Consider the following 25,991-nt stretch of genomic DNA (forward strand, 5'->3'; position numbering starts at 1 on the left):
CACAGATCTCACAGATCTCTTCCCCACAGTCTACATGGAGTAGAAAGTACATATGGTTTAAGAGGTGCTTGTTCCCCTTCTGGCCCTATATCATGAGTTCTTTAGCTGACTGCTGTGGTGTGTGCTGACCTCCGATGCCTGCAATGATCGATGATCGCTGCTGGAGTTGTTAAGGGCCATTCACGTGGCCATTCCTGTTTGCTGATGAGGGTTATGTCTGCTCCAGTATCTGATAATCCTGTAAAAGACTTGCCATCTATTACAGAGATTAGAAAAGTTGTTGTACTGAGATGAGCTTGGACCAACAAATGTTGGGAGTACTGGTACTCCCAAAACCTCCAGTGCCCCAGTCAGATGGCATTGACAGATGGTATTGATTGCATGTCTGGCAATAGAGGGTGTGGTATCAGCTGAGCAATGCATGTTCCTGCTGGGATAGTACAAAGTGGGTTAAGAGTCCAAGTTATGATTTTTATTTCACCCCTAGAATCAGAGTTGATGATTCCTAATAAAATAAAAAGTCGACTTTTAGATGATGAAGTTTTCCAGAGCAGCAATGCATGGCATTTAAAAGGAAGGGATCCATTTAAGCTGGTAGGTGTAAGGTGAACTGATGTGTCATTTATTCTGGTTGTGGTGGAAACTGCCAAGTCCAAGCTGGCACTGCCTGGGGTTCTCCTGATGTAACTTGAGCTGTGTGGGTTTGCTGTGCCTGGATCCTGTTTTGTTCTGTGGCACTGGATTTCACTCCGCCCTTCAATTTTTGCCGCTGTGGCAGAGGTTTGCCATCTTTGTCATACTTAGAATGGCATTCATTACTCCAATGGTAACCTTTCTTGCATCTGAAGCACAGTTTACTAGGCTTTTTCTTCCCTTGCTTATTCTTTGAGCACTGCTTTTTCACATGGCCTTCCTCTCCACAGCCAAAGCATTTAATTGCTGCCCGAGCCACTTGTAGCTGTTGAGCTAAGGCAGTTGCTAGTAGATCTGCTCTGTATTGTTCTGTACCAATATGTGCACAAGTTTTGATAAAGTCAGTTAAGGAAGTACCAGGTTTGGTTTTTATTTGATTGAGCGCTTTACGACAGTCAGTATTAGCATTTTCATAGGCTAAGGATTTCAATAAAACTTCTGCTGCAGCTGGTAAATCAATTTGCCTGTTCACAGCTGTTTGCAAGCGATCGATAAAATTAATGTAGGGTTCTTGGGGTCCTTGCCTTATGGTGTAGAAGCCAGGTTCAGTTCTGTTAATGTCCGACACTCTCTTCAGAGCTCTTATAGCCAGCCCCCTCACTTGGTTATATGTCTCTGGGGGCATTCTTAACTGATCTCTTATGGTTGTCTGAGCTCCAGTCCCGGCCAAATGATCCTTTGTTATTCCAGCATTACCAGTGTCCATGTTCGCCCGCGCTTGGTTTTCACATAACTCTTCATACTCTGCACACCATAGCAAATATTGTCGTGTTGTCATAATCAATTTAAATAAAGCTTTCCAGTCAGCAGGTAACATAACATAGTTTTTTGCTATAGCTTCTACAAGTCTCATCGTATAGGAAGACTGCAGACCATTTTCTTTCACAGACTTTCTTAATTCCTTAACCATTTCATAAGAAATTTGCTCATGATGAGGCTGATTGCCTTGATAGACCGTGGGCAGAGCATGGAGCAATTCAACATCCCCTTGATCTAATGCTTGTCTTCGGCAGGTGTCTAAAAAGCTTTTTGGCTCAGGGGACAGCGAAAGTTCATTATCAGTCACATGTCTTAAGGGAGACATGTCATAGGGTGGGAGACATGACTGCTGTTTTAGCACCTTTGTGTCAGTAGATGGTGATGCAGCCATAGGTTTCAGTGGCTGTGGCTTTATAGCAGGATATAAATCACATTCCTGTCTTAGATCAATAGCTCTTAGATTCACGAGATCGCCCTCCGGTTCCTCCCCATTAATTCCCTCCTCCACTTGCAAAACAACCGAATCAGGACGTGAAAGTGGTGCTGTGAGTGCATGGGAAGTGTCTGCAGACAAATTTACGGCTGGGTGTAATATTTCTTCCGAATCGCGAAAAGCTTGTAGTGCAGAATAAACAATCAGCCACGTAATGAATTCATCAGGATTAACCTCATGACTGTCTAATTGATGAGACTTTAGAGACTCCCCCACTCGCTTCCAGTGCTCGAGGTCATAGGAGCCATCGGGGGGATACCAAGGACAGTAAGTTTTCACCCATATAAGGAGTTGTATAAGCTTTCTTTCTTGTATTTTATACCCTTGTTCCTTTGTAATATGCAGTAAACAGTCTTTATGGAGAGTTTCCAGTTTACTGATATTATTGCCCATTTTTATGGGGAACTTTTCCCGACCGGTTGCAAGGCTAACCTGTTCCTTAGGCAGTGACGAAAGGCCATCCTTGGCAATCCCTGAAGGCCACCATTGGTACAGTCAGGATATGCTGGAGGTCCAGGATGGCCTAGGAGCTTGTGTGTCCCTGGTCAGGGAGCCATTTGTGGTGTAGGAATGATGCACGGTCCCCAGGCACAGTATAACTAGAAAACATTTATTAAAAGTGTATGCAGCTGTTATAATATTTTCACTATCAGATTAGAGAAACACACTCCTGGATAGCCAATAAGTATAACTGTTCAAGCATCTGCTAACCAATAGATCACGTTCCTAATGTTCACATCAGCTTTTTTTTTCTTAAAATAAGTGCTTGTATTAGATTTTTTTCTACAAACTACCATGGTTCTACTACCTGTCACATTTTAGAAACTTTTTTACATCTCTCCTGCCTTGACTGAACAGTCCTTCTTCTTAGCTGAGTCGCCTTTGCTCTCTTATTACTAAGCGTTGTTTTCTTGCCCCACATCTAGGGATGAATTTGGATTTACTCCTCTTGTAGTTATGACAGGCATATGAAATACAGACAGAGTAATAAAGATACCTCTAGCAAAAGAGTCTCAGCATGCTTAGTAGCTGACCTTTGTGCATTCTACAAATGAAGAGCATAAAAATCTTATTTGTCTGAAGTACTTAATGTCTTATGATTTAAAATAAGCAATCATAAAAGCCTCTCAGAGATTCTTAAAAGTACTGGAAAGTAAGCTGAAAATGTCAAATTAATAATATTTCATAACCAATGTCCAAGGCAAAGAGTGATGACTCTAATAAGACTAGGATATTTCCAGTCTTTCTTCCTTAGTCTGCTACTTTAAATCATAACTAGTAACAGTTAAATAATTACAACTTATATTATTGTCATGCAAAGCTTAGATGGAAAACATATTTTTAAATATACTAAATTTATCACACATTTGAGATCTGGAGGGAAAAATTCCACATGGCCAGTACTCCAGAGGAGAAGATACTGTATACTCTCAGCTGGCTCATTTCAGAAAGCCCGCAGGCCCCAAATCTCTCCCTCCTAACCATCAAGATTGAAATGGAATACAGGCATCAGAAGCTCAAAAATGCACTTGGGATGCAATCCTCTTGGGATTTTAAATATTAACATGAAAAATCTTAAACCTTGGGCTACCAGGCAGCCAGCCAGACAGCAAAACATTGTGAGGAGTCACACTCCCTTCTGCTGATCTCTCCTTGCAACAATAACACAAAATTACACAGTGAACCGGCTGCAGGCAACAGATCGTTTATGCAAGGTGCCCAAAGTGCCACGTGTATTTCATTAATCTGTCTGTCATTTCACAAAGATATGCATGGTGATTCTCACAGGGAATTCAAACACAGCATGGCCTCATTTCCATTGCAATGGAGTTACCAGCTGACTGCAGGTCCTTGCACAGCCTCTGGTCGGTAGCTGCCCACACAACCTGCAGCCTCAGGGACAGCACCTCACCAGCATCCAGGGGAACAGCACCTTCTTCAGAGCTCCTGCCCAAGCCCAGCACAAAAAATTAAATCTGCAGCGGTTTGTCTCAGCTAATCTCGCCGTTTGATCACATGCTTCAGTCATATAGAGGGAAAGCAATTGCAAATCTTGTTTAGTTACAGCTGGGTATAAATTATGCTACTGGTAACTCAGGCTATCTTCCTCTCAAACTCTCAATAAGTCAGATTGTGCTTTCAAATAAGTGCAGGAACCAAACCACAGCCCTGTGAGACCCAATGCAAAAACAGGCAAGAAAATAACTAGGTTCAGAAGTATTCTGGCTCCACTTGCCATCCCAGGTAGCTTAGGAAAATAAACCAGTCCCAAAGAAATGCAAGACTGTAAGAAAAATCAGAGGTTTCTTAATGTTAGTCAGTTTGATACAACCCTCTATTGTTCAAGCCTTCAGGGTGTTCTAGTGTCATATTTCCATGCTTTTCTCTATCTACAACCAGAAAACATAAACACATGCTGTAATTAAAAAAGAGTAAGGCATGATACTTACACTAATATAGTCCCAATTTTCCAATAGCTGGAAAAAAGACCACTTGACACTCAAACTTCAAACATAGGAGCTGGTAAAGTGGGAGAGAGACTGATCACACTCTTCCTATTTCTAGTTTATCAGCTGGAGAATTTTCTGGATCTGCACTATCAAAGATAATGCAAAAGGTGGTCAGGTGAACAGCTATAAAGCACAAGGGCCATAATCTACTCATGAGATCCTCTTTTTTTTTTTTATGCTATATGGCATAATTCAAAGCCAGATTCTTCTGCTACTATAATCTGAATTTGGGTTATGGTAGGAATTTAGAATATTTAGATCCATTTAAAATATTTAGATCAAACTCTGTGAACAGAAATTTTTTATTATCTGGGAAATGTACACTTCTGTTTATAATAATCAGTGATACACGCTCCTTACTTTTTTTTTCTTCTAATGAATCATATTATTCTTTAAGAAGATATGTTCAACACATTTAAACAGAAACTGCAGATTTTCAAACTCTGCCCTATAGAGCTCTTTAGATTGTGCACATTTCATGTGGATTTTGCTATTACTCAGTCATGAAGCTTTGTTATACATTTATGCAGTAAAGGAGATAAACCAGATTAGGGTTGTATTAATGCTCCAGTACTTTCAGATATTCTGCAGACAGGAATGAAATATAAATTGCATAATTTAATGAATGTTTTATTTGATAGCTGTCATGGGTATGTTTTCTTGATGAATAATACCTAGAAGTTAGCAGTTCTATTATGGATGGGAATGACATTAAGTTTGCATTTATAAACCCATCAACAAATGAGAGATCAATTTTTTAAAGAGCTAAGAAGCAAAAATTTCATTATAATTGTTTACTTTATCCTCAACCAAATTCCTGTGCTCTGACACTTAGTAAAACACGATAGTGTGAGATTTCCTTCTATTCTTTGGAAGTCAGCAGTGTTTGCTCATAGATCCTAATCTCTCCTCCATCCAATTCTCATCTCTTTCAGTTTGCCCTGACCTCAATCACAGCAACCAAATAACTGAAGAGAAACTGCTTTTTTTCCACCCAAGCTTTTTGTAAGGAGGAAGGAGCAGTTTTCTCTCTAAAGCTCCAGGCTTACCAGCCAGCTGTTAATTTACTGTGACTTCCTTCCATAACACTTAATTTGGTCCCATGTTTAACCAGGGAAAACATTGCAAAAAACAAAGACAAGTATTGCTGGAACAATTTCTTTACATGATGCTATAGAATTTTAAATAAAAATGAAAACCCACGCTTGTTTTGCAGGCAATGCCTCTATTGATGGGGGACCATTGGCATCCTTTGTGTATGGAATTCTGCACCCACTGCTGCAGACACCAGGACTCTTATTCCCCAAGCAGATCTCTGGACCGTGCAGGCAGAACAGCCACACTGTGCCAACACCTCTGCTGTGGGCAAAGCCTCCCCAGGGACTGGAAACCTGTTCTCTGCACTGGTGTACCAGTGGTGGTTTATCAATCTGACTTCCTGCTGTCACACAACAAAGCCAAGCAGAGCAGAAGATAAAGCCTCTTCCAAATTTCTCAAATGTGATGGCTCCATATCTTTCAATACTGGGGAGGGAGGGGTAGAATACCTCACTACTGGGAACATCTGAGAGAGAGAAAAAGGTCTTGCATTAATTTATTCCAAAAGCAGACACTCAACAAAATTTCTGTACTGAGAGAAATTTCAAACCCCCACAGTAAAAGCATTTGAAGCATTCCTGTCATACATGGGAAATATAAAATGGTGTCTAAATTTCATGTAGAAAAGGCTAAAATTATGGAGATTTACTTTGATGCTGGGTAAATCAACAAATGTTAAATAGATCCTAATTTTAAAAGAGAAAAGAAATAATGACTTAAACAGTAAAGAAAAAAAAATCACATATTGTATAATGAGAACATTTGCTAGATTAAATTTAGTGGGGGACTGTTTCTCATGTATGTTATGTAAATATATTATTTGAATGTTTTCAATCTCATCTATTATATTGTTGTTTGTAGATACAGCAGATGATTTTTTACCTCTCAAGATTAATCAGTGTTTAAACACTCACTTTAATGTAATTACAATACTGATGGTTTTGGAAATATTCTGCATTATAGGAATTATCTCTCAAATAAATTTATTTTATAAAATATGCTTTAATGATAGAAAACGATAATATGAACATTAGCAACCAAATGTGCTGAATCAGATGCTGAAACATTAAGAACATTTTTCAGAAAAAATAAAGGCATGGTGGTTGCTCTTGGATTTCAAAGACACATCTTGGCTCTGTAAGTTTCACCCAGTTAATTAGAATGACTAGCAGGCTGAACTGACAGCTACAATCACTTTTTCCTGCCACAGCAATAGTTTCTTTTTTTTTCCTACATTGTTTCTTGTGTTTCTTTTGTGAAAGCAAAACAGAAAAAAGAGCACTACAGAATTGGTTTTCCTTGGAGAAATCCTACCTACAGGTTTTGTTTTTACTGAAATGAAGTCTTAATCATAAATACATATTTGCTTAAGTTTTTTGTTGTTTTTTTTCATCTTTCTCTGTATTATCTTTACTCATCATTGTAAAACAGAACTGCAGGATTTTCTTTGTGGTCAAAAAGAATCTGGCACTGAATATGGATTTTTTTAGTGCATGCAAGTATGCAGAGCATATTTCTAAGTAAGTATCATAGAATTTGTTATTTCCATGTAAGTATAAGGAGCAGTGTAGAATTAGTAGATTTTTCAGATGCATCTATTTAAAATGCAAATATGTGTATATGTGAGCATAAAGGTCAATGTCTATAAAACGCTTTTTTAAAAGCTCAAATTCCTGATTATTTTTTCAAAGATTCCTGGAGATTCTTTCATTCAGATCACCTTTCAATTTTTAATTTACTTTATTAAAATCTCAATAAGTCATCATATTATGAACTTGTCTATCTGGAATTCATTAACATATCAGAAGATAATTTATCAACCACATCTCATATATTGCTTCTCATGCATCAATTTGTCATTCTCTGCTTTCATTCTCTTTTATGACTAAGAAATCTCATCTAATTTCAAAGTTCTATTCATTCCAGACATATAAATTTTGACCATTTAAAGTCATCTAAATGCTAAAGTTAACTAAGTTTACACATGCCAACTTTTAAACTTTTGTGCTTGACAGTTGAACACCTTGAGATATCAACTACTGTTTGAGGAAGCAGAGGTATATTTTATAGAATTCAGTTAGGGTATGCAGAATATCATTAGATAAGAACCACATTAGATAATCGACATGGATTAGCAGAAACTGGAAAGTGACAGAGACTTTACATCATTTAAACATACTGTTGCCTAATTCTGAAAAACACAAAAAAGCCAAGCCTTGTGTATAACGATCTTAGCAGGCCAAAAATGGTCCCATTTTAAAACTTTGTAATAAAAACAGAGGAATGATTCCGTACATATCTGATAAAACCCATCAGCAAGGATAATAAAAAGTATATGGTTATGTAATAGCACCTTCTCAGGAGGGAATATAAAAGAATTTATGGAATGGAGACACCAAGAAGAAGCAGAAGAGTCTGTAGATAATCTCTCTTAACATTTTGCAAGACTGCAACTATGAAATACAGTTGTGAGAAACTGTGAGCCATGATTGATATAACATTCATTCCACCTAAATTTTCATGTTTACATTGTAGCTACCTGCATATAAGTATTGTCTGGTTTTTTTTTTTCAATTAGACGAAATATGCAGCAGGGGAAGAAATAATCACTTATAGAACATAGTTCATCTGACCTATTGTAGACATATATGCAAAAGAAAAACTATGCCCTAAGGGTGTCTGTTGCCATTCACTGAAATATACATAATAGTTGACATTTGCAAATATATACACTGAAAGTGTCTAAGTTCAAGCAGATGAATCTTGCCCAAATTGTTGTCAATGAGAATAGCAAATGAAGAGTGTTTATATATAAACTTGGATGAAAAGAACCATATTGTCTCACTCTGGCAACCAAAAGCATTGTTGTGGCCATGCATAATTGTGGAAGTTCAAGTTGAATGTCTTCTCTTTAATTCAAATACTGCCCATTTTTTTTATTTACCATTGTACTCAGGGTCCTTGCTTTTAAACTCATATCTATTTTATCCATTCTGAAAACTACTCAAAGGAAAAAAAAGTTACTAATTGCTATTAATGAACCCTTAAAAGCTGCTATGATCAGCTCCTGACTTGCCTTAATGACCTCCTGAAATAGCAAGTGCCAATGAATGATTACTCTAGGAAAAAAAAAATTCCTTTGGCCTTTAATTTCACTTTATCTCCTTGCTTCACACATTGAGATAGAGCTAAAAGGAAGACAGTAGTCACTTCTTGCTAATCTTCTCACTTCAATCAAATCCCTATTATTCACCTTATTCAGACTGAACTATCCTTGCTCTTTTCAATAACTCTTTGTTCCTATACAAGTTCTACTGTACCCTTAATCAACTTCTTTACACCTACCTGGATGCTTTCAGTCTCAGCTTTATCTTCTCGAGGCAGCTGCCAGAGCAGGCTCTGGGATCACAAACACGTACAGAAACTGGATAACAGTTTCTCAGAGAGGGTTTCCCAGATTGCCAGTGAGCTCGTGCACATGCACTTGTTCGTTCCTCCAACCTGAAATACAAGATGTTCTTCTGTAAATCCATAGACTGTAAATAATCTTCTAGATTACACAATAGGCTGTAGAAGGTGTGGAAATTTCAAATGACAACACAAACTTGTAAACTCTTGTAAATAAAATAAAGTCACAAGAACAAAGGGGCAGTCTGTCAGAGCTCATGTGTTACAACTCCAGGGGAGTAGTGTGGGAAAATACAGTGAATTGTATGATAGAAAATGCGGGCCAAGCAGGCACAGAGCTGAGCCAAAGTATAAAGATCACAAAGAGTTAAGAGGAAAGAACAAGTCAGAGGAAATTTTAAAAATAGCAAAAAATTAGCTGATCTAGGGTATCTGCCTAGGTGGAAGGAGAAAGATGCTGAGAGATCAGGGACATTTTATTCTGGTATAAGTGTCAGAGAAAATGAATTCTGAGAAAGTCCATATAAAATTTTGTTCTGAATCCTATGAAGTTATCTAAAGTTTATCTCTTCTGTCCTCTCCCCTTCTCACCAAAAACATGCACAATGATCAAATGGGACCTTTTGCCCCTTTAAATCAAGCTGGATGCTAAGAACAAAACATTAAAGAACAACTTTTCCTGGACAAAAATATAACTGCCTGTGTAAAATTATTGATGTTTTAAAAGAAAAGGACAGAAGTGGCATAACATAGCTGAATGATCTTGGAGGTAAAACCATCACTCAGAGTCTTGAAAGATTTGCTGCATATTTTTCAGATAACATCAATAGAGTATTTGGGCCAAATCAATCTAACTGTTCATAGCAACCTAATTACATGAGGGACATGTGAGCCACATTTTCTCGAAAAATTTACAGATATCTAAAGTCAAAGAAAAAAGAAGATACTAAGCATTTTGTCATAAAGCTTCTTAAAAAGATTCTGCATGACAGGAAAAATAACACTAAATAAATTTTTAAGAAAGAAAAGCTAAGCTTAGCAGAGAACTGTTCGCCAAAACAGTAATTCTGTTTGAATCAAAGGTTTTTAAACAAATTTTGTTGCACCAGGATGACATCAAATGGCTACTCAAGCCATTACTTTACACTTGCTGGAAACAGTCATTATGACATCTCTTTAATAAGGTATTCCAACTGTGTAAACATAATTGTATTACCAACTACTGCATCTATTTCAAATTCAAATTTTGCATGTCTTCATTTCAAATCCTCTGTGCTTTCCTCAAGCCTTTCTAAAGAAATAATAAACCTTCCAACTCAAGGAATAAATTCCTCTTCTTATAATACTTTTGAGTTCAGGGAATCATAAATTAAGACTTCTGAGGATTTAACAGATTTATTAAACTTTATAATAGCTGGAATAATTAGACTTAGCTAATAATTCTTTAACTATAAGGAAGAAATTAATCCTTGAAAGATCTTCTTGGTATGTAAAACACATAATTAATAATTGAAAGCAATCTCATATTTTAAGCCAATGAGAACAATCAGCCACTACCCACCTCCCCAGAGACATGGGAGAGCCTCCATCACTGGAGGTTTTCTAGATGTGGTGGGACAGGTTGGAAATAATCTCATCTCTGCTCCCTTTCCTATGAAAGACTGGACCACATGACCTTTCAAAGTAATTTCTTGCATAGACTGTTCTGTCATTCTATGTTTCAGACAACAAACATCTGTGGATTCTATGAATTTGTATTAAGGCTATAAAAATATGATAATCGATACAGAACTAGTTAATGCATTAAAATTTCAAGCACCTCTTGACTTTAATAATAATATGGTTCACTACAGTTTGTATTTCTTGACGTTTTATTTCAAGAAATTTCAATCTTCAAACACGGCAGTAAGGATTATAATCCAAATATTCTATTTCCAAGTATTTAAAAGACAATCTCTTTGCAACATTAAGGATGTGATCTTACAAGTTTATAAGTTCCCTTCCTAGATGCTGCACAGAATGTAAGAAAACCTTCAAAGAAAAATAAATTGATCTATAAACAGCAGAAGTAATGAAACCCTCCTAAGAATTTTATGCTTCACTCCCCTACAAGGCTTTACTCACCTCAAGAACCTCACCCTTATTCCAAAGAGCCAGGTATATTCTACCTGCTTTTCATTCAGCGTGACATTATTTTGAATAAATCTCCAGCATGTGAGTGACACAGATCTCATAGGAATTGAAGTATATTCCAAATTTGCTTGAAAATAGCTATAATTTCAGAAGTTTTTATGGGTGCAATGACCAGATGAAGAGAAGCAGGGACAGCATTGCCACATCAGCCCTGTCTCCTCAAGAAGGCAGCAAAAACAAAACACACACCAAAAAAACCACCACAGTCCCCACAAAACAAAACAACCAAAGCAGATCTCAAACCCTCCACTATTACCTTGAACAGATACAAATTTATAAGGTGTCTCCATTGTTTCTCTTGCTCTCCCAATGTCCTATATGAATTTATTGTAGGCTCAAAGTCTTCCACATTGCTTTTTTTCTTTCCTTTTCACCAGGTCTAAATGCACTTGAAAAGATTACCTGTTGGGGTACAGGTGTTGGTGCAAGGAAAGAGTTAAACAGAGAGCAGCAGCAGCAGCAGCGTCTCAGGACAGCTGTACCTGAGACAGAACTGGAGTTTCTGCTTCTACATCAGCACAGAACTGTTCACCCTGCACGCTCCTTTACCATGGCCTTGGAGAGAACAATGGAAAATGTCAAGAGAACAGATTTATGGTGGGACTGCGATTATGTCTGTAAGCTGTAACCAAAAAAAAGCTCTTAGGGGTAAAGATAACACACTGAACACTTCTGAATAAACCTCAGATTCACTCTCTGCTGGTGGGTTTTGTCCCTTCATGTAGGACAATTCACCACTCTGAAGATGTCTTGCAGAATTTACCTACAGGAGATTTCTCCAAACCTTGTCTTGGCAGCACTTTCTGCTCTGCTTGCACGTCAACTGACATCTTCATTCAAATACTCAAATTACATCAAGCTGCCAGGTTCTGCCAAGAGTTCCTCTAAGTTATGTTGTCATGTTTTTATTTAAAATTTCTCATTGACTCTTGGAAGGATGTTTTTATCTGCTGTGAAGCCCACAGTAAGGAGATCCATGCTAACCCCTAGAAAAACAGGCCTGAAAGATACTACTTGTCCAGAAGAACTAAGCTGCCCTTCAGAGTCTGATATTCACCCAAACACCCTCAGGGGCTTTTCTAACAATACAGTCATCTTGTCTTTTCTGAGCTTTGGGGTTTCAGAGATAGACTTGATGAGGAATGACAGCACTTAGTCATGGCAGATTCTGGAACTAGCAAACTTCTTTTAAGTGACAGACAGAAAACTTGCTGCACTGAGTCCATGGTTTTGTTGTACTGGGTATAAGACCGTTTTTCAAATGTATTTGCCTTCTAAATACCTGTGTATTTTTTTCCTTCAATCATTTATTCATATTGAAAGTAGTTTTAGAACAATAGAAGCATGAGGGTTGCATTGTCAGGATTAATTTAACCAGTATTAAACAGAAGAAACAAAAATGCTTGAATCTGTTTTCACTGAAATTCACAGCAAAATGCATGAATTTTAACAAGAATATACCTGTGGTCCTAAAATTTTTAATACTTCAGCTTTGAATTTTTAAAATATTTCCTTTAGTAGCACCCTGCAAGTTCAAGCATTTATTAAGTTTGGGCCAGTTATCCATTTGAAGACTTTAAACTATTACTAGCAGCTTAGTCTTACAGGTATTGGGCCACATATTTAGATGTTCAGATGGCCTCTTCTAGTGGTATCTCCTTGTAATATCCACCCTTGGTAGCTTTACCAGTTAATTTTCTTTCCTCCCTGCAAGATGAAAATGACATTCGTTCATTACATCTTTGATTTTCTTTGTTCCAAATAATTCTGGCCTTCCATTTTTAGGACAAATTAGAAGTGAGCTGTGATTTCCATGATGCACAGATAAGAAACTATGCTCACATTTCAGTCACAAACTGAATAAAGAATACAGAATTAAGTGCTAACCAACTGAGATCATTCAGTCATTGTCTGTACAACACTGTCAGAGAATGGAAACATGGGGACTTGTCTGGAGCACTTTATAAAAATTATCACAAACAGTATTTGATAAATAGCATAAACATTGACTAGTTACATCACAAAACCTAAAAGATAGTGATGACATCTATCAATAAAGAACAGATATAATCACAGACCAGTTTGGGTTGGAAATGACCCAAAGATTGTCTAGTTCCAACCCCCCTGCCATGGGCAGGGACCCCTTCCACTGAACCAGTCTGGCCCATCCAGTCTGGCCCTGAGCACTCCCAGGGATGGAGCAGCCACAGCTTCTCTGGGAAACCTGTAACAGCATCTCACCGAGCTCACAGTAAAGAACTTCTTCCTAATATCTAATCTAAACCTACTCTCTTTGAAGCTACTCCCCCTTCTCTTATCACTGCACACCCTTGTCAAAGGTCCCTCTCCAGCTTTCTTGTAGGCTGCCTGCAGGCAGTGCAAAACCTGGTGCTGGTGTTCTCCAGGGTGAATAGCCCAATTCTCTCAGCCATCACAGGAAAGGTGCTCCAGCCCCCAGATCACCAATTAAGAAGCCTGTTATTGTTGTTGTCCGATGCACCTTTCAGTTTCCATAATTTATTTTTCAAAGCTTTCAGGCTTTTTTCTCTAATTAAGGCTAACAGTGTGTATCAGAGAGAGACAGAGCACGAGCAAGCACAAAGACAGGGAGAGGGAGCAAATATGTACACAAAAACTGCTGAAAGTCATTTCCCACAGGCTTGAGCTCTAACGATGGAAACAATAAAAAACTACTGTAGCTATTTAAAAAATATCTTCTGGGGTTCTGTTTTAACAATAATTCCACATATTTGCCAATATGTTTCCATCACTGGAAAATTCAAGTATTTCCAAGTACAGGAGCAAAGGAACAAAGGAATGATAATACAGCTTGCATAAACACAAGGAGAAAGGCTTTATTTCCAGACTCCAAGACAATTTTGCTTCTTCACCTTCTTTTAGGACAAAAAACTCTGAGAAAGTGGTCTGAGTACTAAAGAGGGTGTTTGCATGGCTTCCTTTTTAAGGAAGAGGAAGGACCTATAATAGTAGATAAGAGATTCAGAATGAATGCCGAGTACTTTGTAGAACTACTTTGTTTTGATTTAATTGTTTTAATGATAAAATATCTGAAAGTCAAAATAAAAATCTGTTAATGCATTATCGCTTGGCAACTTGAGGCTTGTTGTAGGTTTGTTTTCTTGAGAGTGACATCCTTACCTGATGAAAATGCACATCTGTCCCACTGAGTTGGCTGTAACCTGATGAAGTTTTGTGAGCTATTGCCTAGAACCAACAGAAAACATATAACTGTCAGCAATTTTTTTTCCCTCTTATGTGGAGTGTTATTATAACCTGAGGTATAATTTGTTGCAAAAAAGGACTAGGGAAAAGGAAAACTTCATAAATCCATTTCTGGTCCTACTGTCATAGGCAGAACGTGATATTGCAAATTAAAAGCAGATTGTAAAACAATTAGATAAAATAACTTAGTTCTCTTTAATTAATTAATGCAATCCTGCATTGTGAATCTAGCTATAAAGAATGCTTATGCTGTTGCTTAGACAACTACAGGCAAATGAAAAATATCATCATACAGGACTGGATCCTTTCATCAACAGACCTACAGTTCCTTTTGTTACTGCTGTAATGGTAGGATCAGTTATGGCTTCTCCTTATGTCCTTACCCAGTGTTAGCTCCAGCTAAGCCTGGCTTGAGGGATCTCGTCCTTAAGCAATGCTTCTGTAGCATCTTTGGTGCCTAGTCTGGCTCCCTATATGCCCTCTTTTTGCATTAAGAAGCCATTGCTGGCTATTTAGGGTTGGCAATAGTCTGGTAGCAGGAAGCTTATTGGGGTACAGGTGTTGGTGTGAGGAAAGAGTTAAACAGAGAGCACCAGCAGCAGCGTGAAACAGAGCTGGAGTTTCTGCTTCTACATCAGCACAGAACTGTACAATCTTCATGCTCCTTTAGCATGACTTTGGAGAGAACAATGGAAAATGTCAAGAGGACAGATTTATGGTGGGACTGTGATTATGTCTGTAAGCTGCAAGCAAAAAAAAAAAAAAAAACAACAAAAAGCTCTTAGGAGTAAAGATAACACACTGAGCACTTCTGAGTAAATCTCAAATTCACTCTCTGCTGGTGAATCTTGTCCCTTCATGTATCACAGAGGTTGGACTAGCTGACCCTCAAAGATCTTTTCCAACCAATATTTCCATGATTCTGTGAATGCTTTTTTCAATAGCTGTTGATTTCTAAAACAATATTGAAAGTTATATTAATAACAGTACATATAAAATTTAGCATTTAGTGTGATTTACTCATCAGAACACAGCCAATATTAATTTTGGAAGACATAGAATACTGCTCCCATTCAGTAATCAATGGTCATTATCTCAGAAAAAAAGGGATTTTCACAAAAACTTTGGCACTCATATTGAACTGCCATTATTTAAATAGAAATATTTTCTTTGAAGAACTAATACTGTTCTTAATATCTTAAGAAAGACAACAATTTCAGATCCTAAATTATTGGCTGCTCTCATCTGATGATACACGTAGATGCTTTATTAAAGACAGGTGAAAAAAACATTTCATCATTTCCACATGATGTGAAAGCAATCAGACAAAATCACTTTAAATTGCCACAAAGGGTTCAATTCCCTATTCCTTTAAATTTCATCACAATAATTTACAACTATTCAGAAGGTATGCAATCTGTTACCAAACTGATTTGGTTTCATTTAACACCTGATGTCACTCTGCATATGTGCAAATTAATAGCTGAGGTGCAAAGCAGTGGAGAATTAGGATTCAAGGCAGAAAACTTTGCCTGGTGATTAGGATTTCATAATGTACTTACAGAATGGAAGGTCACCTGAGACAACTCCTAGAGTACAACTAAGTAAGCATAAAGTTGTTTGAAACTCTCAGTTCTGTACCCTGGCAAGAGAACAGAGGTTTGGGTTAGCCCGAGGATGGAAACAGACAGGAATTATTCACAGATGAGCATCCAGGAATAGCTGCTCCCAGCTGTCTCCAGCTCTGTACTGCTGGGGTATCCCAGGCAAACTAGGCAGCAAAAGAAAAGTATAGCAGAATTTATGAACTCACATTTCCTTGTGGAATTTGACTCAAGATCTAAAGAAATTAAATAGTCATAGGCAAAACAGTCTTAACAATCAGGGAATTTATTTTAACTTAAGTTATTACCAGTTAACACAAACTTACAATGACTGATTCAAATATTGGGTGTAAGAGCCTGAGATGAGAGATGTGGGACTCCAGGCAGCTCTTCCAAATGCTGTTTATTGTATAGGAGATGTTACAGCAGTCTTGGGTCCTGGGTGACAGAGCCACTCCTACAGCAGTCAGCTGCAGCTTTTAGGCAAGCCTGAAGCCACTTTAGTTCTGGTTCCAATACATTATATATTTTTCTTTGCTGAGCATCTTAATACATAACAACCAATCAGCATCATATACAATACTTTTACTATCACCTACAGCCTATCATAACTACAATCATTATCATATTATGGTGATTACTATCCAATCACATGAGTTAGTATGTCACAGTTTAAGCTTAAAGTTGTTTTTCAGTTTTCTTGCAGTGGAAAATTCTTAGACCTCTTTTCTACTTGCCACGTCAGCATGTTTGTTTGCCTATGGTATCTTTCTGCTTTTCCTAAGACTTCTTTCTGCTTGGTAAAAACATCTTTTTTATTTGTGGTCAATATATCCTTTGCTCTAGTCATAAAACCCCTTCCAACTCGACTTAACCTTTGCTTTCTTAGCTGTCCAGTAACGACTGGCTCAGCAGTTGTCAATTTAGACATCTATTGTTCTTCTATATCAAAACTTGCTTCCATCTCTGTCCCGTTCTCAGGTTGTACATTCAGAGAGCTTTCTGCCAAGTATACATATCTGTGAAACTTTCTTGTCAAATTTTCATCTTTTCCAACAATTGGGAAAAAGGAAATATAAGTAATTAAACAAACACTTATGGAAATATCTTTCTCTCCCCTTGCTCAGGCTCAGCTCAGGCCAAATTCATACCCTCCTCCACCTGAAAGTTTCAGTTTCCTGTATTTCCCCCATGACTTATGTTCTGCTCATCCTAATTTCCTAGTGAGATGACAGAGAATGCAAAAGTTTGGCATCGAGAGTGTAATGGCTTCTTTCTGCAATCTGGGCCGGGAAAATGAGCTGCACCAAAACCAAATGAAGATAACAGCAAAAAGAGATTTGAGTTGCAGGGACAGCCAGTCACCAATATTTGTAGGGAGTAAGGAAGCTTTCTCTTGGGAAGACTAAATTGGCACAAGGCTTTTCAATATTTTTGGCCTTACTTAAAAGTACCGAAAGAAATTACAAAGTCCCTGGGAAAAAGAGTTGTCATGCAAATTTGCTGCAAGAACAGTACAGCCCCAGCAGGCAGATTCCAAGGTAACAGGGTGATAAAGGACTTGACAGCAACTTTAAAGCTGGAAGGAAGAGCCTGTAAGCATGCTGAACCAGTGCTAAGAGGCTGACCTTCAGCTAGATAGATTTAAAGGCATTTCAGCCTCACAAAAAAGTGAAGGTCTTTCCATAAAGGGAAAGAACATTTTACATAGTCCAGAAGGCAGCTGTTTCTGTTTCTTCTGTAAAGAAGCAGAATAGATAACAAATAGCTGGTGTGTGTGATCATCAGGCCAGGAAAAAGCTAAACAGATGCAAAATTAATTTTCAGGAGTTATTATACGAACTAACAGGAGTTATTATATGAAGTGCCTAATTTGGGTGCCTAAACTCAGAAGTTTCAATGCAGAAACAGAGAAGTTTCCGGGACTGCAACACCCAAGCATTAATTTCCTTTGTGCTCGCCTCCTTTGACCCTATCTCTAGTTTAAAAGGCATCCACACAACATCAATTTGTTCTTTATCACTAACAAAATGAAACTGGCACCTAGCGGCAACACCCTGACAGAAAGGACCGCCGAGATTTTTGGGGATGATTTCTTTGTTGCCGGGATTTCACTCATTCATGGCACAATAACCTGCAAACTGTCAGTTGTTTACACATCAGGAGAGTCGTCTTGCATGGGAGAATGCAAGATTATCCTGATATAGCCATGCGAAATCAGGTGCCAAATGCAATAGTGATTAATTACTGCACTGTTCTGCCTTGAGCTACTTACCTTGCTTTGCCAGCAAAGCAACCAAACTAAGAAAACTCATCTTCTAAAACTCTTCTGCTTCTGAGGTCTGAGCCACTCATGCAGAGCTGATGGCAAAAATATTCAGGAAAATAGGCCATTACATAATCTCTTCAACAGCTTCTTTGGAAATAATACACATCCAGACTAATAATTTCCACATAAGAGCCAATGCAAACTGGCTTCATCTTACTAATTATTGTTTGCAGTATGAGTTCTATGCCAGTGGAGAATTCAACAATTGAATAAATAATACTAAACTCTTCATATCTTTGTTACAGTAAAGCAACAGATAGTGCAACGTGTAACTCAAATTAGAGCAGACATGAAACAGTCCATTTGTCCTTAAGTAAAACTCTGAAAATTTATAACAAAGGTCACTATGAAAAGCAAAATAATTTAAGACCCTATGGTGACAGATGCATGGCAAGTTTATATTAAGTTTGTAATATTTAAATGTGAACAAAATTATCCTTTCCTCAAAGTAAACTGCAATGTCAAAACAAAACATAATTGTAGTTCAGGTTCTTGGGCTCAGACATGCAGCTTCTTGTATAAAAAGAGTTTTATTTATGCATTTTAAATCTCAAAAGCAAATGATCCTCTCTCTCTCTTATGTGTTTTTTATTCTCACCTATCTCTTGCTGCTTTAATTTATAGGGACCTCAAGATAACTGAAATCTGTTCTATTTTTTCAATGTTTTAATTAAGTTCAGTATAATAATGGCAAAAGGAGTAGCAAAAACCCTATTTGAAGCAAACAAACCAGGAGTTAGCTGAGCTGGCAGATTTTCCTGGGCTCTCACAGCTTTAATTTTAACACTGAAAGTCTAATCAAGTTGCAGTTTGAAACTGAACTGTTACTTTCTGCTGCTAGATTCAGTGCTAGTAATTACACACTGTGTTTTGTAGGGGGGAGGGGAGAAATATCTGTGTAGATCCTCCTTACCTGGACTTGGCAGAATGCCTTCCTGCTTTCAGAAGTCCATTCAACAATAGCTTATTGTGCTGCACTCTCAGTTTTCTTAACTTTTATGAGAGCAGCTCCTTGGCTGAGTTCAGCTCTTCTCAAGAAGCTCAGCTTGGATCTGTGAATTACATAAAGCAGAGATCTAACAACACAAGCATTTGTAAAAGATTAACCTAATGTTCCAGAGATCCTACAATAAGCAGAAAAACTTTGCACACTATAACATTAATGTAAAACATGTTTTGGAGCAAAATCCAATTAAACTCTCTTCTGAGTAATAAATATTACAGTATTTGAATAGGACAGCTACTCAGATGGACCAAATAAACTGATTTTTCTATATGTCAAGAAGCATATGTTCTTTGACTTTGATGTCCATAATGATTTTTAAATATGGACACTAAATACAAAAGACCTATCTGGTTTGATTACAGAATTCTCAGAATGAGAACAACTAAACTAATGAATATAATTATAAATAGTAATTGCATCCTCCCACTAAATTTATTGAAAAAGACAGAAACAGTAAAAGAATCTGCAATTTAGTTTAATGTCAGCATAACACCTTGCTGCAGAGCTAACTGGTGTATATATATCTGACTTCTTCTAAGGGGGTGTGGGGGAGAAGGGAAAAAAAATCTTTCTTAGCTCTGTATGTTGTTAATAGAAAACCCAGAGGAAAGCCCAGAATTTTTGCTGACTCCAGGATTACTTGGGACTGAATCTCAGCCCTGTGCTGCTCGGCTCCTCTACAGCTCTCCCTTATCTGCCCGTGGTGCAGACACCAGAGGCAGCAGAACAGCTGCTCTCTGACATTCCAGGGCTGATCCCACTCCCTGTGCTGGGGCTGGCTGGTTCCACTCCAACTGCTGCTGGTGGAAGAATGCACAATTCAGATACAAGCCAGAGAGGCCAAAGCTAACTCTTATCTTCACTGCTATTCAAGTACATATGGAAAGGAAAGTGGCAATATTATTTCATCTCTCCCACACAGAGATACTGTGCATAGAACCTGGGAAGAAGGGGTGCTGTGTCAGTGTTGAATCATTGTGAGTAACACAAAAATTGAGATGCTGTGTGTGACTGAGCACACAGAGGATCTGCTCTATGGGAGACTAGGAATGAAGCATTTGTTTTATGAATTCTCCAGCCTGTAGTCTACACAATTACAAATTTGTTACAAATCAGGTCGTTGGTTTAGATTGAGCGTCTTCTTGGCTGTCCGAGAACAGCCAAAATAATTTCAAAATCCTACAAATGGACACAATTTTAGTTGTTTTGATTTGCATGTCTCCCAGTAAGGTTCTGGGACTCCATCTGCCTCTGTCTTACAACAATTTATATTCACTTGCTCATTTCCTGCCTTTTAGGCTCTCAGTGTTAATACCTCAGAAGCAGCCACTTTGGGCACTGGGTCCTGGGTATTTTTGTTGTTGTGTTTTTTTAAACACCAACAAAACTGAACAGTTTGAAGACTCTATTAGGACCCCCAAAGTTCTAGAAAGCATTGAAAATGGCCTTTTGTAGTATCTTATGATAATTTGTCACATCCTGTTAAAAGGGCATAATTTATGTCTGGCCTGGGTTTGGACACAGAACTATACCAAGGATTTAAATCTAGAATTGATATTAAGAAATTGAATTCAAAATAAAACCCTGAGAGTCTTTACATGGTTTCATTTCACTTGGCTATTACTGCCATCTAGTGATACAATTTACAATAGTCAAAACTTCCCGCTTAGAAATTATAGTCCATCAAAAGTATTTGGAAATGTGCAGGGTATATTCTAAAAATCTATGTTTTATTTATTTGTTAATGTAATGCCCCATGCTGGCATGCAATTTTATACACATTCAGTTTTGAAGGTTGATGTTTTTTCTGTCTTCCCTATAAGAATGCACTTTAAGACTTGCCCAAGAAGACTTTTCAGAACCATGGGAGTTTATAATGTATTCAACTTCTCTTTGAGCAAATTTCCCTTGAAATGGCCATGCTCTTTATTACTGCATTGTTTGTTAATAAATTATTCATAATTATTTATATGCATATAAGTTATTAAAACAATTTGGGTCAAGTAAAGAGAGCTAACCTCTTCCCCTTTTCAAACAACAAAAAGTGTCCCATCTTGTTTGAAGAGTAATCACTTCCCAAATCTCCTACCCACCTAACTTGACTCCTTGGATATTACCAAAGGCTGAAGTTCAAATGCAAATAGGACACACAGTCTTAATCATGAAGGTAAATTGCCTATTTTAAACACTTATTATTTGTCTGTGATTTGAGGTCTTTAAATAAGGGTTGATCTTTCTACAAAATTCACTGGATCTCAAATTGGCAGATGGGGTTTATGACCATCTGCTTTTACTTCCTAGGTAGCAAATTACCTAGTGATTTTCTACAGCTATGTGCACTTAATTTATTTTTTTTTAAGGTAGATTATCTCACCTGAATGGTCAGAGAATTCATAGTGCTGCTGAGCTCAAATCAAGTTAACACATAGAACAAAAAATACTAACGTGTGACAATAGGCTTACCTTTGTGCTAAATTGTCAATTTTATTTTGTTCAGACTGTTAAGTCTAAAATCAGAATTAAACATACATGTTTGTTTCAACACAGAGAATTGAAGAACGCAGGAAGACATTTGGTATTTGGAAATATTAAAAGAGTACAAAATCTGATACTTGGCACTATCACATCAATCATGCTCAAACTTGGTTTTGGTTGTTAATTGAACTGCAGGTGAAAAGTTGTCCCCCACAATTCTACCCTGGGACTTTCTCCAAGCTTGTTTGAGGTGTCTGCACCACAGACCAAGCACTGGGGGTTTAGGCACAGTGAGCTCTATTTGCTTTTTCTTCACAGGTTGATGTTTCTCCAAGTACTTCCACAGGCCTCTAGGGAATGTTTTTATACTCATTTAGATGTCTTTCCTTGGTATCTTCCCTAGCTTTGATATTCTAAAGAATGTTGATATTCTTTAAATTAAGTAATCCTTGAATCCTTTATTCTAGCAGAAAATTGTATTAAAAACACTTTGACTACCATTCTCAGAGTGAGCTGGTGAATATTCTATTTTAATATTTCCAAATATCAAATATCTTCCTGCATTTTTCAATTCTCTGTGTTGAAACAAATATGTATGTCTAATTCTGATTTTAGACTTAACTCTCTGTAATTTAATTTAGCAGAAAGGTAATCCTATTGTCACACATAGCAGCAACCTCAGTTTTAGATTACTTAAATAAAATAATCTCCAAAATCCCAGAAGGCTTAATTCTTAGATTTTCAGCTTTTTGATACCTGGATAAATCTCATTGTAACAATACAAATAGGCAAATACACCTCTGCTAATTAACTGTGCAAATTGGAAAGAAAAGGGAACACAGTGTATTTTGTACAGTGCATTTTAATTCTTCCTGGAATCTCTTCAGATTTAGATACTATTAATAAATATACACTCTATCATATTACAGTGAGATATTCAAAATACATATTTCTAACCACTTGAATAAACTAAAAGAAAATGCTTCTTCTGAAATCAGAGGTGCCTTAGCATTGTTAATTAAATACACAGATTATACTCTTTAGAAAACTTATGACTTCTCGCATTCCTGGTTAAACTTACGGGCTACTAACAATTCTAATTTGCAGTATTTTATGAGTCACAATATGACTTGTGCAAGACACGACTTCAAGTGATGGAAAAGTGTGCACAGCAAATTATCTTTTAAGGAAGCAATCTGCCAGTGTCAGAAATGCAAGTTGGGATAGAAAGCAGAAACCATGCTCTTACAGAGAATTCTGTCACCTGTCAGAGTCAGTGAAATGGATCAGACCAGGGCCATTAAATCACTGTTATCCAGAACTAGTCCAGGGAATACAGACACTCAGCATTTAACTTCAAAACAAAATAAAGACAATAAATAATAATTCTTTTTTTTCTGAAAACAACTGTTGGGCTGTTGCACAAAATAACAGCATGGGATAGTTTGACGTTAGGTCTTGAATTGGATCTATGAATTCATCATGACCAAAAGGGGGGGATCTTCCTCCTCCCTCGGACTCTAAACTGCTCTTTCTCCATTCCCACTCTGACTCTCCCACCCTTCGTGCCCTGAATTGAGTCAATTCAAGTCGTTGAAAGAAAAGAAAACGAGCCTAACAAAGAAATAAAGTTTGTCTGTGATTTAAATTCTTGAAACAATTTATCCAGTTGAGTGCTGGAGCTATGTGAGGGGGAATCACGAAGGTGAGGAGTAATTTACCCATTCTCACAAGAATGAGCCATTACATTTCATCAGTCCTCAGTGCAGCTTTTTCCTCAAACTGTGCTTCCAAATCCTCCATCTCCGTGTCACCTATACAGTGACACCTGTGAACCTGTACACTCCTGTGTCTCAGTTCTGGTGCTTGCCCAACCAGAGTTCTGTCATGAATAAAAAACACTAATATTTTCATTGTCACTGACATACTTTACTGGGTTACATTGCTTAAAAGACAAAACAAACAAACAAAAAAAAAAATTAAGCAAGCCATGCTGAACCTGACCTAGTAAAGTGGAAGAGATGTTTGATCAAGGCACTTCAAACAGCCAGGCTACTCAATCATTCTGGTTTAGCTGGCCACTAAATTGCAGTCTCCCTCAGACTTAGAAAAACCTGTTTTCCTCTCAGTATTCTTACTTTTCATTCAATTTCTTTCTTCATTTATGGACAGAATAACAGAACAGGGCAGCTGGAAGATAGAACTGGGCCATCATTTGATAGAAGGACAACTAGAAGGTAAATGGGGAATATTAGTCCACCCTACCTCTAACTTTTCCTGCAACTGGGAAATTATCTGAGGCTCACAGCTTGAATTTTCCAATAGTAGGTGTCAGCAGCATGTAAAATATTTCATTCTAATGATAATTGAAGAAACTTAGCTGGAAAATATTACCATATTGTGATTAATTGAAAAACCAAGGCTGAGTTAAATGTCAAGTTTAAAAATAGTATAATCTCATTAAACTGAGTCATTATTTGCTGTAATAAAGGCAAATCTGTTATAACTATGTCCCTATAAAGACAATAGGCTGGAAATTATAAAATAACAGCATATTAAATTATAAAATTCAGCAATAACATACCCACTACAATCACAGTTTTTATAACATCTCATTAAAAATGAATTAAACACAATAAATATTTTGCCTTAAGACAGTTGGCTATGTATCTTCATATATTGAAAAAGAAGTCACACAAGGTATATGGAAAGTTTTTTGTTGTTATAAATATGATTTTTTAAAGCAAATATATACACAGCAATTGCAGAAGGAAAAAGGATTAAATATTTTTAGCTTGCAACAGCAGAGCTGCAGTTTGACTGTTCAGCTACAAGGCTGAGGACATGCAGCAATCAGATATTGAACCAGGCCAAACACTTCAGCTCTGCAGTGACCATCAATTCATAACTCACTCTCCTCCAAACCTTTACCAGTTCTCACTGTGCAGTTAAGAATGATTTGGCAAACTCAGCTGGGACCATGGTGGTGGAACAATCTCGAGTTGGGCCCTTTTATTCCTCCAGATGCAGTCCAGTGTTACTGCCATATCAATGAAATGCACCAAACCCACTCCAACAAAGACCAGCAGCCAGGTGGAACTGATGTAGCCAGGTCTTTCTGCCCAAAGCAAGGTCAGCTTTGAGGTCAGATGAAATTACCTGGAGTTTTATCCCTTTAGTTACTGAAAAAAGTCCAAGGACGTATTAATAGTATTAATACGTATAATAGTATTAATACGTCCAAGGACGTATTAATAAAACTGTCCAAGTTCTATGTGCAGCCTCCTCCAATGTTAATGCAAACCTGTCCTGGAATAGGATGGCTAAACTATTTCCTTTGTACAGTCAGACACTACTGGGCAGCACAAACCACTAAAGTGAGGAATTTTGGTGTAAAGAAGACTTTAAAGTCTGATTTCCAGCAAAAGCAAAAGTGAAAAAACTTAAACAGTTAATGTATGTTCAGCAGAGCAGCCTCCGCCTCTCTTGCAGTGGCCATAAGGGCTCCAACAAGAGAAGCACACCTTGAAATACTGATCACTTCTCTTCTATATTCCTAAGAGCAAAATCAAAAGCAGGAGGTTTTTCGTGTTTACTTTTTTTTTTTTCCTCTGATCTACTGTTTCTTTTTAAGGTGAACTAAGACATTGAGAATTTCTGGACAGCTGCTAATTCAGCTAACATCCATAAAGGCAGTTTTCTCTTAAAATTCAGATGGCTGTACACCAAAATGAAACAAGGCTGAAAGCAGCAGGTAATAATTATTTCACTGACAAGGTCACCTGGCAAACTGCATCTGAAAAAATAGAAAATGAACTGGCTGGATCAAAATCTCAGAAGATTACTCACCCGAATAATGAAATCACTACCTTTGTAATTAACCACACACAAACTCTCCTTCTCAACACTGGAAACCAGGTTAAGGACCAAATGAAAATCAAGACCAAAGCACTCAGAGAATATTCTATCTATATTTAAATAAGTTATTATCTAAATAACTGTTTAAAAAGAGCTATACATTATCACCTTCCTTAAGTGTCCATTTTTCCTTCCTTGTCAGTAGTTAAAAGAAATGAGTATTCAAAATTAATACCTTAATCATTGCTGAATTCATAATTTCATTTCTATTCATTTCTGGAAAAATACATCACATAAGACAATGTCAGAAATAGACATTTGA

General features: G+C 37.3%; 1 protein-coding gene across 1 annotated transcript; it reads right to left on the bottom strand.

Moving 5' to 3' along the window:
• Positions 1-622: 622 nt before the first annotated feature.
• Positions 623-23,614, bottom strand: LOC118688569 (endogenous retrovirus group K member 8 Gag polyprotein-like). The gene is made up of 4 exons (XM_036386226.1): positions 23,559-23,614; positions 8,899-9,054; positions 3,780-3,892; positions 623-2,418 (listed from the first exon to the last, which is right to left on the bottom strand). The coding sequence occupies exons 1-4, from the start codon at positions 23,612-23,614 to the stop codon at positions 623-625; spliced, it is 2,121 nt and encodes a 706-aa protein (XP_036242119.1).
• Between the last annotated feature and the right edge of the window lie 2,377 nt (positions 23,615-25,991).

The sequence above is a fragment of the Molothrus ater genome, chromosome 8 (genome assembly GCF_012460135.2).
Source record: "Molothrus ater isolate BHLD 08-10-18 breed brown headed cowbird chromosome 8, BPBGC_Mater_1.1, whole genome shotgun sequence".
Taxonomy (NCBI): domain Eukaryota; kingdom Metazoa; phylum Chordata; class Aves; order Passeriformes; family Icteridae; genus Molothrus; species Molothrus ater.

Excerpts from the sequence above, each read along its gene's own strand:
- LOC118688569 (XM_036386226.1), bottom strand. The coding sequence starts at position 23,614 with ATGGAGGATTTGGAAGCACAGTTTGAGGAAAAAGCTGCACTGAGGACT. Across the intron at positions 9,055-23,558 it reads GCACTGAGGACTGATGAAAT|GTTGGAGGAACGAACAAGTG; the intron begins GTAATGGCTCAT and ends CTTGTATTTCAG. Across the intron at positions 2,419-3,779 it reads CAAGGACCTGCAGTCAGCTG|GGATTGCCAAGGATGGCCTT; the intron begins GTAACTCCATTG and ends GGTGGCCTTCAG.